The 15,522-nt window shown below is 54.6% G+C and overlaps 1 protein-coding gene across 1 annotated transcript; it reads left to right on the top strand.

Annotated features, from left to right (window-relative positions):
* Positions 1-6,999: 6,999 nt before the first annotated feature.
* On the top strand, positions 7,000-13,512 carry UNC5CL (unc-5 family C-terminal like). The gene is made up of 8 exons (XM_023744897.1): positions 7,000-7,438; positions 8,118-8,418; positions 9,424-9,686; positions 10,341-10,442; positions 10,708-10,775; positions 11,564-11,664; positions 11,814-11,927; positions 13,299-13,512. The coding sequence occupies exons 1-8, from the start codon at positions 7,057-7,059 to the stop codon at positions 13,510-13,512; spliced, it is 1,545 nt and encodes a 514-aa protein (XP_023600665.1). The 5' UTR covers positions 7,000-7,056.
* The last annotated feature ends 2,010 nt before the right edge of the window (positions 13,513-15,522 follow it).

Genomic DNA, 15,522 nt, shown 5'->3' with positions numbered 1-15,522 from the left:
TTATTAAGCTGCATGCTCATTTGCATGTTGCTGTGAGGCCATTCCCACATGGGCCGATGAACAGACCCTCCCCCAACCAAGGCCCCACCCTATCATTCTTCTCATTTGCACCTGATATGTCAGCCCCCCGCCCCTCCCCCCATGATCAACAGGATTGAAGGGAAAAACCAGTGGTTATTCTCAGCGTTCTGGGGTGACTGACTGCCCACTCCATACTCTCCTGTCAAGGGCCCTGACCACGTCCTGGAGGTTCCGGGGACAGGACTGACCAGCCTGCCTGCCTGTGCATCCTTTGATTTATCTGTCTTTGCTCCCCACTGTCTATTTGTTCATCTTCTGCCTTCCTGTCTCTCTATCTCTGTGTTTTCTATTGTTCTATCCAGCGTTGGAGGCCCCCCCTCCCACCCCCACCCTCTTTTCTCCTGCTCTCTCTCCACCATTCCCAGTGCAGCCCCATTCTCAGGCCTGTGTTCCCCTTACCTCAGGCAACACCTCCCAGGCTGGGTACCCGATGATGTGTGAAAGGCGGAGGCGGGTGGGGGAGGGAAAAGGGCAGAGTAGGGCTCCCAGTGGCCCGCCTTTCTCCAATGATAAGGGTGGTGGTTTTGGATGGGGAGCCCAGGTTGTTGCCTGCATGGCTCTGAAGGGCTCTCTCAGATCGGGGTCCCCTGGTCTGCTGGTTGTGGCCTCTGGAGGGGCCCCTTGATGGGTGATTGAAGCTTTGGCTCTGTGAGAGCCCCATCTCCTGAGACAGATCAGTCCCAGCTGCATCCCGTGAAGCAGCTCTGTGTCCACAGGGGTGGAAGGGACCCTCAGATGTCTCTAGAACCTTCCTGTAACTGAGAAGAAACCCAAGTGCCATTTTGGAAATGAATTCATGATACATGGACACAGCCTCTGGTTGTAGCCTGCTGGTCGGCAGGGCCTTTCCTGGCTTGGGCGTCAAGCTTGGCAGGTCTTTCACAAGCCCCTAGAGCAGCGGTTCTCAACCTTCCTAATGCCACGACCCTTTAATACAGTTCCTCATGTTGTGATGACCCCCAATTTCATTGTTACAAATTGAACGTAATTAAAGCATAGTGATTAATCACAAAAACAATATGTAATTATATATGTGTTTTCCGATGGTCTTAGGCGACCCTGTGAAAGGGTCGTTCAACCCCCAAAAGGGTCGCGACCCACAGGTTGAGAACCGCTGCCCTAGAGCTTTATGACTCCGAGGAGACAGCCTTCCATGCGACTCAGACCGAGCTTTTCCCGGGAAAGACTGACATCTCCCCTTTCATCCCCATCAGCGTTCTGATCACTCACTGTCCCTTGCTTGTGCTTTAGGCGTGAGGTCCCCTTCCAGGTTGGCTGCTCTCCACCCTCCTTTGCCCACCTCTCGACTTTGGGGACCCTGGGAGCTGTTTATCCCACGCTCTCACCTCCGACCGCCGCCCCCCCCTCCCCGCTCCGCCTGCCCCAGAAGGCAGCAGGGGGGTGGGGTTGCAGTCAGAAGCTAGAGAATCATTAACTGAGATGAAAGTGGCAGTTACGTATTTTTTAGGGGAGACAATACCTGGGGGGCTGGGGGTTCGCAGTGGTCCCTCAACTGCAGGAGGCCAGGCCATGGCGATAACAGTTACCACGCACTGAGCACCCACTTTGTGTCGAGCTCTTTAGACTTATTAGCTCAACAATGACAATGATCATCCCTCACAAGAGAGACATTGTCTGCATTTGACAGACAAGGGGCTCAGAGAGGTTGAGATCCTGGCCTACGATGACCTAGGTGGCAGGTGGGTCACCGGGCTTCAGTGTTGGTGGTCTGGATCCAAAATGCATCTCTTAGCTGGTCCACTCGTTCAGTCAGCAAGTCTCTGTGGAACACTTGCTATGGGTCAGGCTGTGCCAGAAGCTGAGGACATGGCAGCAAACAGCTTTAAAAATCCCTTTTCACAGGGAGCTTTCATTCCAGCGGCACCACCTTTCCTAGACGGACTTTCTCAGTAAGGAGTCGGGTGGCAAACAGCCTGAAGTTCCGCTCTCCCTGTGTCCCTGCCAGCCCGGAGTGTGGGCGGGGTATGGGTCCACCCCAATGCCACCAGCAAATTGCGATTCATTAACCCTCTGTGTGCCTCTCTGTCACTCTGTGCCTCTCTCTCTCTCTCTGTCATCCCACTGGCAGCACCTGGGAGCTCCTTAGAGATACAGAATCTCACACCCCCACCCCCAACCTATGGGACCAGAACCTGAATTTTAACAAGATCCCTAGGTGGGCCTGGCTGGTGTGACTCAGTGGTTGAGCATCGACCCATGAACGAAGATGTTGTCGGTTCGATTCCTGGTCAGGGCACATGGCCGGGTTGCAGGCTTGATCCCCACCCCACTAAGGGGCGTGCAGGAGGCAGCCCACTGATGTTTCTCTCTCATCAATGTTTCTATCTCTCTATCCCTCTCCCTTTCTCTCTCTCTAAAAAAAAAAAATCAATAAACATATTTTTTTAAAAAGGTCCCTAGGTGGTTCATGTGCACATTATAGTTTGAGGGGCTCTGGTTAAGGTTCCCTTCTCTAACCTTCTGCCATTTTAGTAGCCTCTGGCTGGGGCAGGGCACTCACCGGCAGAGGGCACTGTAGGGAGGGTAGGGAGGGCGTTCTCCTGCACCAGGGGTTGCGCCTGTACCCAGGTTATCTCCTCTCTGTCCCCTCCCATCCAGACCTAACTGGCAAGTCCCCTGACTTCTCGGATCCTCGGCTACTCCCTGACCTCGGCTGGACTTTGCCAACAGACAGGGACGGGCTCCCCCCCCCCCCCCACTCCAAAGGAGGGCAGCTAGGAGGCAGGTCTCTGCCGGGAAGCACGGGGCCACTCCTGCCTGATTCCCCGCCCACCACACTGTCTGCTGGCGTGGTGACAGGGTCTGGCTGACCTCTCTTTTTCTCAGAGAAGAAACTACTGTTCCCAGATACTCTGGCAGCCTCTGGGAGCACCTGCCTGCTAAGGTGAGCACGCCCCTGGGGCAGCTGGGGTTGGGTGGGCATTTGGTGGGGCCCCTGAGGGCTCACGGGAAGACTCAGGCCAACTCAGCCAAGCCTGCAGAGTTGAGACCTTCTGCTGGAGGAGGCGAGGGTGGAGGGGCGTGGGAGATGGCCACTGCCCGTGGGTGTGAGGACCACGGGGCTGATGCTATGCACTGTGGATAGGTGTGCTCTGCTGATGAATGCTGCCCATGACTGAGGTTTGGACCCATCCATGTTGGAACTTTTTATGTCCTTCAATCACCGAGATCTATCAGGGTTGAGTGGGTTTGGTAAGAACCAGTGCCTGCGAGAGGGGCTGAGAGTTTCCTCAGCTTTGCAGCAGGGGCCTGGATCTTTGCGCGGGAGGAGTGACTCCCTAGGGACAGGCCATGGTAGCATTCCAGGACCTTTGTCCTGGGGAGCGGGGTCTGGGGCAAGACACTGGAGGCGAGAGTAGTAAGGAGTCAGGCGCGGGGCTGGGAAACTCCGGTCTCCATTGAGCTGTTTGCTGTGCTGTCCGTTCAGGACCCTCCTGGGGAAGGAGGATGGAGAGGGCCGAGGCCTGGAGACAGCTGTCAGCCTGGGAGACGGGGGCTGAGCTGGGGAGGAGTTCACCCGCTCCAGGCCAGGCAGTGAATGGGATCCAGGTGGGCAGCCCAGGGGGCTTCGGGGGTCAGTACATACCGACTGCTCCAGGTGGGGAGGCCGGGCAAGGGGCTCTGCTGAGCCACCGTGGGGTGGAGAGGACTTGGACTCTGGTCTTTGGAGGCCCCAGGAAGGTGGTTGCTATAAAACAGCAGAGCCTCGCCCTTCTTCCACTCTGGCTGGCCCAGCCCCGGCCACTGGTACCTCGATGGGCAGGGGTGGGGGTGCGGAACCGAGGATGTGCCTTTAGCTCCTTCTGTTAGTTGTACTTTATTTTCATTTCTTTCTCTTCCAACGTCATCTCTGCTAGAAATGGAAAAGAGGCCTGGGAACCACAAGGGCAGGAAGAGAAAGGGAGTGTTTCTAGAAGTCCTGTCCTCCCTGCTCATCCTCCCTCTGCCTCCAGCTGTGGCTCAATAATCTCCCCTCGTCCTTGCTGTGGGGAGAGAAGTTGGCTTCCTTATCTGTGAAATGGAAATAAAAATAACAGTAGCTCAAAAGGCTGCAGACGAGAGAGGCCACGTAGAGCGCTTTAACGCCGTGTGCAGAGCAAAGCCCTTATAATAATTGCAGTTATAATTTCAATTACAGTGGGGCCTTGACTTACGATTGTCCCGACTAACGAGTTTTTTGAGATACCAGCTGTCTCTCCGCCCGATTTTTTGCATTGAGTTGACAGAGTAATTTGAGTTAACGAGCTCCTTAATGAGCTCCTTTACGAGCTCGGTCTCGGAACGAATTAAACTCGTAAGTCAAGGCCCCACTGTACCTCTAATGTGGAGGATCCCAAAGGCATGGGTGGGGCGTCACGGGAAGCTTGCTGCCCGGCCCCATTCCCACAGGCCTGGGTATTGCCAGCTCACCCGCTCCACTTGTGTGCCCTGCGGGAGGCCTGCAGCGCTGTCTGCACAGCTGGGGCCTCAGAGGGAACAGTGCCCCACCCTCCCTCCCTGTCTACAGTCTCAAGGAGGACACAGAGAGACAGACCCATCCAGTCCTCAATCCAGTCCTCAATCCTCAGGATAGAGGAGCTTCCACCCCAGTCTGGGAGGAGCTAGGAAGGGGGATTAGGCTCTATGGGCGCCGTGGAAGGAAGGAAGCAGGTGGGCAGTGAAGGAGCAGAGGCTGGGGTGAGGCCTCAGCTCCCCGTGGCTGGTTTGAGTGAAGGGAGTGGGGAGAAACGGAGGCCAGACCCTAGGGAATCAACTGTGGAGTGAATGAGTCCTATTCCCCCAGAAGGTACTTGAGAGCCAAATACAAAGCCATCTTTGGTAAGACAACTTCTCTCAGTGCCTGGTACACAGCTGGTCCTCAGAAATGTTCATCTGCGTGGGGAAAACAGTAAAGGGAGATTTTGGAGGCACAAGACTATGTAGGGCTGATGAGCTGGAGGAGGGGAGGGGTCCAGGTGGGAAGAAAAGGCAGGTGGGGAGCACAGGTGAGGGGTGAAAGACAACAGCATGAGCAAAAGCCAGAGGCGAGAATGAACGAGGTGTGAGGAGCTCAGTCTGGCTGGAATGGAGAGTGCTGGAAATCGAGGAGGAAGAGGGAAGGGAGGATGGGGAGGCACCGTTTCTGGGGGGCCTCGGAACGGCGGGCGTCTGTGCAGGAGGTGCTGGAAGGCGGTCCCAGTCCAAGGCCCTGCTGCTGGTGTAGCCGGGCAGCCGGGTGAGCCGGGGGTCAGTACAGGCTTCAGCCCCGCCTCATTCCAGTCTCCCTGGAGGCCCCACCTGTGTTTTTCTTTCTCTTTTTGTTTTCACTTTTAATTTTTGTTACTCCTGTGAGCTCCCTTCCGACCTTTCAGGCAGAAGGAGGGGCATAAATAAACAAGCATGTTTGGATAGCGCTTTATCACCTAGGAATGCTTTCCATGTGAGCTCAGGCCAGCCTCGCGATCACTCTGAGAGGTGATTTTCCCCCACTTGTAACGGCTTTTTAAAAAGAACTGCAAAGTTAATAGGAAATCCATGCCTGGTGTGAAAAACTCAGAGGAGACTGGAAAAAGAGTTTAAAAAAATGGAAAGTCCTAGTTCACACCTTCCACCCCTCAATTTCTCCTCTTTCAGTGACGGCCAGGGAAAGGCTGGGGTGAACCCTCCCAGACCTGCACGCCCAAGACAAGAGTCACCAGCACATGCGGCTGGCGACTGAGCACTGGACCCAGAGCAAGTCCCGAGGTGATGTGCAGCGGGTGTAAGGAACACAGACCGACTGGGAAGGAAGGATGTGAACTGTCGCCCTAATAATTTTACATCGATTACCTGCCAGCATGATACTATTTTGAAGATAGTGGGTAAGATGAAATCTATTATTAAAATTAATTTCTCCTGTTTCTTTGCACTCTCTTACTGTGGCCACTAGAAAGTTTGAAATGATATACGTGGCTCACATTACGTTTTTATTGCACAGCTCTGCTCCAGACCTTTCGCTACAATTCATACCCGGGCTTGGCAAAAGGCGGTGTACAGCTGTGAGTACGCAACAGAGTTCATTCTTGTATTATTTATGTATTCGTTACTTGCGTTATGCAAACCTACTTTTGCCCACTCCTGTATACACACCCATAAATATGTATCTATACTTCTATATAGTTTTGTTATTTACATGAATGAAATCAGAGGATGTCTACTCCTGGTGAATTGCTTTTCTACATACAGATTTTTTTTTTCTATATCAGCACGTGTAGATCAAGGTAGGTACTCTGACAGGTGAGGAAACTGAGGCACGCTAAGCAATATGACAAGCGCACTCAGCCAGTGACCAGGGTGCATTTGAACTCACATGCTCTGAAGACCAGCTCTCTCTGCCTCAGGGGAGTTTAGTTTGAGGTTTAGGTCATGAGGAGCTGCCGTGGGCTCTTGAGTAAGAGAGATGGTGACGTTCTCTTACAGCAGTGGTTCTCAACCTTCCTAATGCCGCGACCCTTTAATACAGTTCCTCATGTGGTGGTGACCCCCAACCATAAAATTATTTTCGTTGCTACTTCATAACTGTAATGTTGCTACTGTTGTGAATCGTAATGTAAATATCTGATATGCAGGATGTATTTTCATTGTTACAAATTGAACATAATTAAAGCATAGTGATTAATCACAAAAACAATATGTAATTATAGATGTGTTTTCCGATGGTCTTAGGCGACCCCTGTGAAAGGGTCGTTTGACCCCCAAAGGGGTCGCGACCCACAGGTTGAGAACCGCTGTGTTACAGGAACTGCTGTGACTGAGGTGTGCGGGCTACGCTGGAATATAGACAGTTTGCTCTATCATCGCAGGCGTTTGGACGCCAATCTTGGCCTCTACGACATTGAAAAGGGTTAGCTTGGCACTGACTTCTTTAACCCCCTGCCCTTGGCCTTGCTTGTTACAGGGGTGCAGGGGAGCTGGCAGCATCCAGTGACCAGGCAGATGAGCTCCCATGAGAATTCCTTCCAACCTGCCCAGTTCCTGCTGCTGGTGGGCGTCCCGGTGGCAAGTGCCCTCCTTCTGGTCCAGTGCCTGCGATGGCACTGTCCTCGCTGGCTGCGGGCCGGCCGGAAGCCGGACAGGCAAGAGGAGCCAGTGCCCGATCCCACTCCCCTACCCGAAGATGAGTCCCCACACCAGTACCCACCGGCCGTCCTGTCGGAGATGGCCGCCTTCTACCAGGAACTGCACACGCCCACCCAGGGCCAGACCGTCACCCGTCAGCTGATGCACAAGCTGCTGGTGTTTTCGGCTCGAGAGGTGGATCACCGCGGCGGCTGCCTGATACTGCGGGACATGGGCATCTCGCTGCTCATCCCGCCAGGTAACAGCGCAAGCTCACTTTTCAGCGTGGAGCTGTTCAGACTGCGTGCGGCACAGGGTACCGCATCGAAGGGAACAGTCAGACACCGTCCTACTTTTGAAAATTCTTTACATTTAAAAAAATACATTTTTATTGATATCAGAGAGGAAGAGAGAAGGAGAGAGAGAGAGAAACATCAACGATGAGAGAGAATCATTGATTGGCTGCCTCCAGCACAACCCGCAATGGGGATCGAGCCCACAACCCGGACATGTGTCCTGACCAGGAATTGAACTGTGCATAGGTCGATGCTCAACCACTGAGCCACGCTGAAAATTGTTCACATTTTGAGTACGACTTTATTGACCTCAAAGACAACTTCCCGGCAGGTGGGATTAAGGTGCTTGATCTAATGAACAGGCCTCCAGTAAAGGGAACGGAAAGTGGAGGAAGACCTCTTCTCGCACATTCGCTCAGGCCCTGTATGGGCCAGCGGCGGCCCTGCACGGAAGGCGGGTGACTGGGCCAGGATTACACCACACGTCAGCTCACAGTTGTCTTGCCTCTGTCTGTACTGCCTTCCATGTGGGCACCTGGTCTCCCGTCCCACCTCCCCTCCCAGGCTGGCCTGGCCTCCCCTGGGGCAGGGTGTGCCTGCTTGTCCGTTTGTCCAGCCCATCCCAGCTCTCCGTCTCCCCAGGTGCTGTGGCCGTGGGCCGCCAGGAGCGGGTGTCACTGATCCTGGTGTGGGACCTGTTGGATGGCCCGTCATTGTCCCAAACCCAGGCGCTGGTGAGCCCTGTGGTGGCGTGTGGACCCCATGGGGCCTCCTTCCTGAAGCCCTGCACCCTCACCTTCAAGCACTGCGCGCAGATGCCCAGCCACGCCCGCACCTACAGCAGCAACACCAACCTGCTTGACACTAAAGACTGGAAGGCCCTGGGGAAGTCAGGGGTCCACACCTCCCTGGACGAGTGTCGCATCCAGCTCTCCCACTTCAGGTGGGCACCAGCCCCTCGGCCTCTCCTTTTTGCCCCCCTTTTCTGCCCACCCCATCCTCATCTCTGCATGGATCTGTCCCAGGTGGCCTGCAAATCCCTTATTTCCCCATGTCCCTTCTCGGTCCCTCTGTCCTAATGTGTAGGACAGCTCGTGTCACTCCTACCCTGTCCAGGGCTGCACCCGCCCCCCCATGGTCTCTCTGCCTGTTTAGGAGGCCTGACTTCACCCCAGCCCTCTTTCTGGAGGGGCCCTGTCCCATCCCCACCTTTGTCTCTCTAAGATTGTCTATACCCTGTGCCCCTGTTCAGGGCTGTCCCCCAACTGCCTAGGGCACGTTTGTCCCCTCTGATGCCCTAAGACACCAGCCCATCTCTTGTCTGTCCTTAGTTCTGTCTTTCTTTCCTTCTTTTGGTTAATCCTCACCCGAGGTTTTCTATTGATTTTTTTGAGAGAGTGGAAGGGAGGGGGAGAGACAGAGCGAGAGAGAAACATCTATGTGAGAGAGATACATCTATTGGTTGCCTCCTGAATGTGCTCTGACTAGGGCCAGGGATCTAGGCTGCAATTGAGGCACATGCCTTTGATGGGAATCGAACCCAGGATCCTTCAGTCAGCAGGCTAATGCTCTAACCACTGAGCACCCGGCTAGGGCAGCTCTGTCTTTCTAGGATCTTAGGCCCTTCTTCCTCTCTTTCTCCTTGCGACCCATTAACCAGAGTGGGACCAGCCATCTGTGGGCCCTTCCAAAGCCTGGTGGCCCTGAGCCCGCTGTCCCCCTGTCCTATGCCGAGATGTTTGCGGGCTCTTCTCTACACTCTGATGGTCACTGCACGTGACTCACTTTTCGTCCCCCTACCAACTCCGCCTGCCCATGCCCTCCCTATGCACACCCTGGCCTGCTCTCTCGGCTCCGTGGAGGCCCCCACGGCGGCCTCTGGCACAGCAGGAACTGGGTGGCCAGTGCACTACACCAGTCCCTGCCACCGTCTCCCTCTATTCCGCAGCCTCTACACGTGTGTGCTGGAGGCACCCTCGGGCCAGGAAGCTTGCAAGTGGCTGCAGCTGGCAATGTTCTGCTCGCCGCTGGCACCGGGGCAGACCCACCTGCAGCTACGCGTCTACTTCCTCAACAACACGCCCTGCGCCCTGCAGTGGGCCCTGACCAACGAGCAGCCACATGGCGGGCGCCTGCGCGGGCCCTGCCAGCTCTTTGACTTCACTGGGGCCCGAGGGGACCAGTGCCTAAAGCTCAAGTACATCTCTGAGGGTGAGCGAGGCCTGGACAGGGCAGGAGGGAGCCCCACTCGAGCGAGGGGTCTGGGCCTCCCCTGGGGTGGAAATGTGGGAGCCTCAGGTTCCTTTCAGAGACTCGTGGGCAGGCTCCAGGGGGGCCCTCGGGCTTCTGCTGCTGCCTCGAGGAGTCCCCAGGCTCTGCCCACTTCCTTTGTCTGTGGCTCACTCAGCCCTGGTCCCTCTGTGGGAGGACAGGGTGATGCAGGGTGGGAGGAGGGATGGAGAGGCCTGGCACCCCCAGGGGGGAAGAGGGCGGGAGGCTTTTTTGTTCCACTTGGATGGAGCTGGTGTGGAGGGAGGTCTCAATCTTCTCTGCTTGGGCCTCTTTCCCGTGTGGCCTGGGCTCTGGGAATTGCCCCTGGGACCTAGGGCATTTGCACGGGCACACATGCGTGGCTGCTTCGGGGAGTAGTGGATGAGAGGGTGGGGGTTACAAGAGTAGAGGGATCTGTGAGCTGTGTGTGGTGGTAGAAGGAAGACCACTCACAGGGTCCCCTGCCCAGGCTCTGGGACTCCCACTCACTTGACTTTGCTGCTCCTGGTCCCTCACCACTGCACCCCGCACAGCGCCTGCCACACTGTGGAAGGCCCTGCGCTCTGAGGCCTCCACTCTCGGTCCCCTCCCCAGGTTGGGAGAACGTGGATGACAGCAGTTGCCAGGTGGTTCCCCATCTCCACATCTGGCACGGGAAGTGCCCCTTCCGCTCCTTCTGCTTCCGGAGGAAAGCAGGTAGTCAGGCGCCGGGTCCACTTTCTGTCCTCCCCTCCCCTCCCTTCCCCACTGGTCACCCTGGAGCTCAGCTGCTCGGCATCCGGCCACGCTCCAGGCCTGCTCAAGGTGAGAAGCCACACCGACCTTTGCAGAGAGAAAGATGGAGGATCTTGCCCAGCTTCTTCAGATTTCCGAAGCCTCACTGTGGAGTCCCTTCAGGTCTTCTGCTCTCTCATGCCGGGCCTTTTCCTCTCTCACCTGCCCTGTCCTCTCCCTTTTGTAGCCAATGAGAACGAGGACTGCTCGGCACTAACCAATGAGATCATCGTCACCATGCACACCTTCCAGGATGTGAGTGGAGCTGAGGGCAGCGGGAGGGCAGGGCCTGGGAGGAGTGCTGGACAAAGTGGGGGAGGGGTCTGGTGCCCAGTACGTATGGCCCTGATCAAGCAGGTAAGATGGCACCGGGCCTCCAAGTTGCCCTTCGTCCCTGACTCTCTCTTGTCTGTTCATGGATGAATCCAGTAGGAGAGTAAAAGAACCAAACCTCCTCTCAACCCAGGGGCACTTGGGCATCACAGAGAAGTGGTTTCTTTCTAGGCTGATGGTCTCCATCTGAGAGATGGTGCTGAGCATCTCCAGTGTGGAGAGTGGCCAGGAGGGGGGTCGTCAGTGGGTGGGATGGGAGCGACATATCCCACTCTCTCAAGGGAAGATGGGAAGAACTCAGGGTTGAGAGTCTTTGGGGGACCATGGTGGCTTCTTGGCGGAGAGCAGGCAGATACCCCTCAGGGGTATGAGTGGGGAAGGAACCCAGGAAAGGAGGGGTGGAGGGAAGGGGACATGTATGGCTGAGTTCAGCATCTCTATTTCTGGATGAACCTGCCCAGAACTTCTGGTGTCTAAGGATGCACCCTGCTTGGTCTTCGAGTCCCAGGTCCCAAAGAGCTCAGCAGGAAAACTTAAGGCTGAAGGTTCTGGGGTCAGGGAAGCAGCGGATGGGGGCCCTGGGTGGGGGAGGGTGGCATCTTCTGGTAACATGGCTCTGAGTGTCAGGCTGGAGGACGACATGAGAAATGGAGGTGGGTTCCCCAGCTTCTTGGTCCCTAAGTGTGTTTCTGGCCCCTCTGCTGGCACAGGGCTTGGAGACCAAGTACATGGAAATCCTCAGGTTTCAGGCATCAGAGGAGGAGTCCTGGGCAGCGCCACCCCCTGTCTCCCAGCCGCCCCCATGCAATAGGTGAGGTGGGCTGCTTGGGTTGTTGCCTGGGGGATGTTCGGGATTCACCCCAGTGCCTCTAGGCGAGTATGGCACTTGGGGTGAGTAGAACCAGACTGGGTCTCTGGTCCTCCACTCTGAGAATACCCTTTCCCCCCGCCCGGCCTCAGGCTGCCCCCTGAGCTCTTTGAGCAGCTGAAGATGTTGTTGGAGCCGAACAGCATCACAGGCAACGACTGGCGGAGACTGGCCTCCCACCTGGGGCTCTGTGGCATGAAGATCAGGTAAGAGGGGCAGGATCTTCCCATGGGAGAGGGGGTTTCAGACCACAGAGAAGGGAGAGAATGGCTACTCCCACCCTATCGCCCATAAAAGGGGCAGCTCTTTCTATCTGTCACGGTATTGTCAGTACCCAGAATGATGCCTGGCTCCAAGTAGGTCCCCAATAAATACTAAAAAATGAATCAACTAACATGTAAGTTACATATTGAGTGCTTGACATACTGTGCCCCGAGGCATAGAAGGGCAGACTACAAGAGAATGCGTGTAAAGCATGTACTGAGCGCCTGGCATGTGTTAATGGATGTTGGCAATGATGGAGGCAATGCTAGCATGGTCCCTGTCCAGAGACCAGTAGGAGAACGAGTCTGAGCTAAGCCCCGGGACCCAGACTCTGAGAGCAGTGCTCAGGGAAGACTTCATTCGCCCAGGAGATGGGACTGGAGCTGGGCCCAGCTGAAGACAGGGTGGATTTTTAAATCACCCAGTTATTAAACATTTATCCAGGACCTACTATGTCCTGGAAAACTATGCTCAGCTTTGGGACACAAGATGACTGGTCCCAGCCCCAGGAGCTCGCAGTCTAATAAGGGATACAAAGAGCTTAACAAAATAAAGGCATGTTCCTTGTGCCTTACTGCATGGATCCTACATCGCAGAGCAAGTTGAAAACAGATAGAGGCACCGAATAGCTAAAGCAAGAATCATAACGACTTGCGAAAGTTATGATCAGAAGTCTGAACTGTGGGGTGCAGAATGGTCTCCTTGCCCACAGCTTCAGGGAGGTGGGAAGGGGGACCCGCCATTCTGTTTGGGGGGAGCAGCAAGGGGTGTGGGTGGGCTGTGTGCACAGTGGTAAATGGATAGCCTGAAGAAGGAAGGCTCAGGATGGGAGCAGGAAGGAAAGTTCCAGAAAAAACAACAACCCCAAACAAACCACAAAACAAAACAGGGTGAGGCCAAGTGGTGGATGAGCCAGAAAGTCAGGGATGTGGGCTCGGTTAATAGGCAGAAGAGACTCTGGAAGGTTTCTGAGCAGGAACCACTGTTTCCCAATGGTGGGCAGGATGCTGTGGCCTGGAGAGAGGAAGGAAGAGGGGAGAAGTGGGGAAGGGGAGGGGGGTGCAGAGAGGACAATAGTCCCCTTAGAGGTCCTCTCATCCAAGCCCTGGGTGTCAGAAGAGGAAACAGGCTTCAAGAGGAGTGACTTTTGAGCCAGGGCAAGCTCAGATTTCAAAGTCCTGGGCCCTCCCTCCCCACACCTTGAGTCTCCTGGAAGGCAGGCAGGAGCCGGATGAGCAGCAGAGCTGGGGGAGGGTGTGGCTCTCACCGAGCACCCCTCCCTCCTCTCCCCTCCTCCCCACGTCTGTGGCCAGGTTCCTGTCCTGCCAGCGCAGCCCTGCTGCGGCCATCCTGGAGCTGTTTGAGGAGCAGAACGGCAGCCTACAGGAGCTGCACTACCTCATGACCCTCATGGAGCGGCTGGACTGCGCCTCCGCCATCCAGAACTACCTGGGCAGCCCAGCCCAGGTCCGCGTGGGCACCTGGGAGAACCAGGACCTGGAGCTGGAGCTGGACGTGAAGCTCTGAGTGCCCCCTGGGGCGGGGCAGGGTGGACACGGTCCGCAGTGCGGTTTGCCTGGACACCCTGGAAGAACGTAGGCTTCTGGCTGTGCCCACCGACCTCATCAGAACCCTCAGACCATGTCTCAGGCCACTGTGAGGCTGGACTGCCCTTGCCAGCCTCCCAGGGTCTGGACCACCTTGAGACTGGCTTTGTTCTGCCTGCAGATCCCCTCCTGGGCGGCAGGGGGCACAGGAGCCCAGGAGATGGACCCGCATGGTAGGCCTCTGAGAAGCTATTTCATAGACCAACAGACTGTTAGGTTGCAGTCTGACACCCCTTGGGGACTGGTCAGTCCACAGTATTCACTGAGCACTTGGTGGTACCCAGCATTGGACTGGGCATCATGCGGAATCCTGGAATATTTGGGGGAATTTGGAGTCTTGACAAGCACACAGTTCTCGTGTGGGAGTCAAGATGTACTCATATGAGCTGAGGGCAAACTCTAAAACAACGGGTAAGGGTGGGCAAATGTAGGTCTGTAGTTGTGAGTACGGGAAACAGAGTTTATTCTTGTATCATTATTTATTAATTATTGTATTATTGTCCATACGAACAACTGTAAACCGACTTTTACCCACCCTGCATCTCCTGTGGTTGGGGATGTGAGTGTGGTGTGAACTGTATGCTTCAGGAGTTGAGGAGAGAGGGAGCTGAGTATGGCCTGGTGCAGGGAGGATGTTGGAGAGAGACTTGAATATGCAGAGTGGTTTGGAGATGCTTAGGTAGGGGTAGGGGTGGGGGGTGACTGAAGAGGAGGAGCCAGGAGTGAGCATGGCATGCTGAGGCATTAAGCAGCCTGGCCTCACGTGTGGGAGGTGAGGGTCCATAGAGGTTCAAGGCCAGATCTACAGGTGGGCAGTGCTACCTGGCTGTCTACCTGTCTCCTTCACCTTCCTTTGTCTCCTTATACACACCTTATCTCTCTCCCTCTGCCATTACGTCTGTTAAAAAACATCAAAGCTGAAAAGAAACTTCAAGATTATAATTCTTGCCCAACCTTTTTATCTCTTTATTTCAAACTGTGTGAGCATTAAATGACTTCATTTTGCGGTCACTATCCATCCCTGAATCTGGCTCTCTGTTACTCTGTGTATTAACATCTTTTTGTCTCTACTTCATTTCTGTGCCTGCCTTTGTACGTTTCTTTCTCTGAAACCCTCAGTCATTCCCCTCAGGCAAGTGTCTCTAAACCAGTGTTATATATCAAAGGCGATTGAAAGACACTGGGCTATGCTAGGAATGGATGGGTGGGGATTTTACCTCATGAATCAAGATCCAGTTTAGGGTCAGGAAATAAAGGACAAGGATTAAAGAACACCCCACCAGTCAAACAAATGTTTATTCAGTACCTACTATGTGTTAAGCACTATATAAGAAGAGATTAATAGCTGGGTTCCAAAAAGAGAACAGAGGGTTTGACTCTGGCAATTCTTTTGTTTGCAAACAGGTGTTAATTTTTTTAAGGGCAGGCGAACAAACTCTCTGGCAACACTAAACCATTTGCTTCTGTATTTAATTAAAAAACATTAAGCCTTTTTCTATGATGAACAATGTTGTATAATAAAATATGAAAATTGCCTTTCTTTGTTACTAACTGTATTTTGCTCAGATTGATCCATTTGGTTGTGGGAATGCATGGTTTTATTTGGTAAAATTATACCAACGGGGGCAGGTTGGAGGAAGCATTTTGTAGACGGTGCTTCTAGTATGAAAGTTGTCTGGGTCCAGCATGGTAGGTCAGGCCCTTTTCTTTTTTGTTAGAAGCAAGTGGGGCCCTTCCACCATCTCCCTCTTCCCTTAGCCCCACCCATCCTCTCCCACCCTCCTCATTAGGCCTCCCACCCCACCGGGAACCACTACTCCAGGTCGGTGCCTCGGCCTCCTTCCCTAGTACCTGGCTCAGGATCCGCCTGATAAGAACATCTTTCTCCTCTGGAATCCCCGCAGTTTCCCCCACTTTCCCCCATCATCTC

The sequence above is a fragment of the Myotis lucifugus genome, unplaced genomic scaffold (genome assembly GCF_000147115.1).
Source record: "Myotis lucifugus unplaced genomic scaffold, Myoluc2.0 scaffold_496, whole genome shotgun sequence".
NCBI lineage: Eukaryota > Metazoa > Chordata > Mammalia > Chiroptera > Vespertilionidae > Myotis > Myotis lucifugus.
The sequence above is the reverse complement of the archived record's forward strand: the minus strand, read 5'-3'. Positions and strand labels throughout refer to the sequence as shown.